Genomic DNA, 1,614 nt, shown 5'->3' on the forward strand with positions numbered 1-1,614 from the left:
GGTGTCAGGGCTTGCCGGTGCACTGGTGGGGCTCGGGGTCTGGGTGTGGATGCCTGGGTGGCTGCCGGCTCATTCCTGGTGGCCTCTCCGCTGCCCTGGCCGGCCGGGGCCTTGCTGGGGCTTCTGTCTGGGGGTTGGGCGCCCCTGGGGCCTCGGATCCCTGGGGCCGGGGACTGGATCCACTTCGTGGTGGGGCCGGGTGTTGTTCTGGGCGGTGCTTTTTCCGATGCTGGTCTTGTGGTACCGGTTCGGGGGGGAGGGGAGCTGCACTGCATGGTGAGGTGCAGTTCTTGGCTTTTGTATTGGGCTCTGGTTTTTCCGCTTGCATTTCTCCTCTTGCTTAGGGGAATGTTTTTTTTTTTTTTATATGTATGTATATATATATATATATATATATATATATATATATATATATATATATGTGTGTGTGTGTATTATTATTTATTTATTTAGAAACATTTATTTATTATTTATTTATTTATTTCTTTTCTCCCGGTGGGGGAGCGGTTGCGGGCAGGTCAATGTCTGGTGTCTACTGTCCCATTGGGGGGGCTTTTCTGCTTGCCGTTCTTTTTCCGGGGGGGGTATTGGCATGTCTGTTCTCTCGGGGGGCGGCCCCGTTGGGTGGGGGTCCTGCTGGCGGCGCGCCGCTGGTGTGTGGGTGTCTGGGTGGCTACGGCGGGGTTGGTGTTGGGGGGCTGGTGTGGATGAGCTGGCTGCGCTGATTGGGTCTTCGGGTGGGTTTTCCCGCTTGGAGGCATGGTGGAGCTGCTTTGGTGGAGTGGCTCCGACCGGCTCGCGTCGGGGCGGTGGAGGTGATTCAGCGGCGTGTTGGGGGCTTGTGCGGGCGGCGAGGAGGGGCGGCAGGCATGGCTGTGCTGCTCTGGCTTGGTCCGGTGGGGGGGCGGCGTGGTTAGCTCCACTCTGGCTCTGTGCTGCCCGCGGGCTGCTGGGGGGGTGGTTGCGCCAGCTACGGTCTGCTCTTCTGGCGGTCGGGCGCCGGGTGACTTTTCTGCTCTTGCGTCAGTTCTGTGCGCGGTGTGTTGCGTTGCGCGCTGTTGGCATCTGTCTTGGTGGGGCGGGGCAGCGCTTTTGGCCTGGGGGGCGTTTTGGGGGGTTCCGAGGCGCTTGCGGCCGGTTCGCGGCGGATGCGCATGGGCCCCGGCAGTGGGCGCAGCCGCAGCCGCCTGTGTGTTTTTCCGGGGTGGTGCGGTCGCGTTGGGTGTTGCGGCCGGTCGCCGGGGCTTGTTTCGTCGCTCTGTGGGGCCGGGGCGTTTCGGTCGGTGCCTTGGGGGTGCCGCTGTTTTTTGCCCGGCCCTACTGCAGGGTGGCCGGCTGCCAGCGGAGCCCGCGGACTCGCCTCCGCGGCTCCCCAGGGCGCCGGCATGGCGGTGGCTGGGGGGCTTCTTGGGGGCTGCCTCTCCTCCTCCCTTGGTGGGGGTCCGATTTCCAGAGCTGGCCCCTCCTTGGTGCCTTTGCTCTTGGGGTCCCTTTGGACGCCTGGGGCTTTGGGTCTTCCGGCGCTGGACTCAGTGCTCTGGGGGGTGTGCTTCTCCAGCTCTCCACAACCACTATTGAGCATTTTTTCTATGGATAAACTTTACATGCACAAGT

The 1,614-nt window shown here is 61.9% G+C and overlaps 1 protein-coding gene across 1 annotated transcript; it reads right to left on the reverse strand.

Moving 5' to 3' along the window:
* Positions 1–518: 518 nt before the first annotated feature.
* Positions 519–1,387, reverse strand: LOC107101497 (extensin-like). Its single transcript, XM_015400448.1, has 2 exons — positions 1,009–1,387; positions 519–949 (listed from the first exon to the last, which is right to left on the reverse strand). The coding sequence occupies exons 1-2, from the start codon at positions 1,385–1,387 to the stop codon at positions 519–521; spliced, it is 810 nt and encodes a 269-aa protein (XP_015255934.1).
* Between the last annotated feature and the right edge of the window lie 227 nt (positions 1,388–1,614).

This window comes from Cyprinodon variegatus, unplaced genomic scaffold, assembly GCF_000732505.1.
Source record: "Cyprinodon variegatus isolate N-32 unplaced genomic scaffold, C_variegatus-1.0 Scaffold1104, whole genome shotgun sequence".
Lineage (NCBI taxonomy): Eukaryota > Metazoa > Chordata > Actinopteri > Cyprinodontiformes > Cyprinodontidae > Cyprinodon > Cyprinodon variegatus.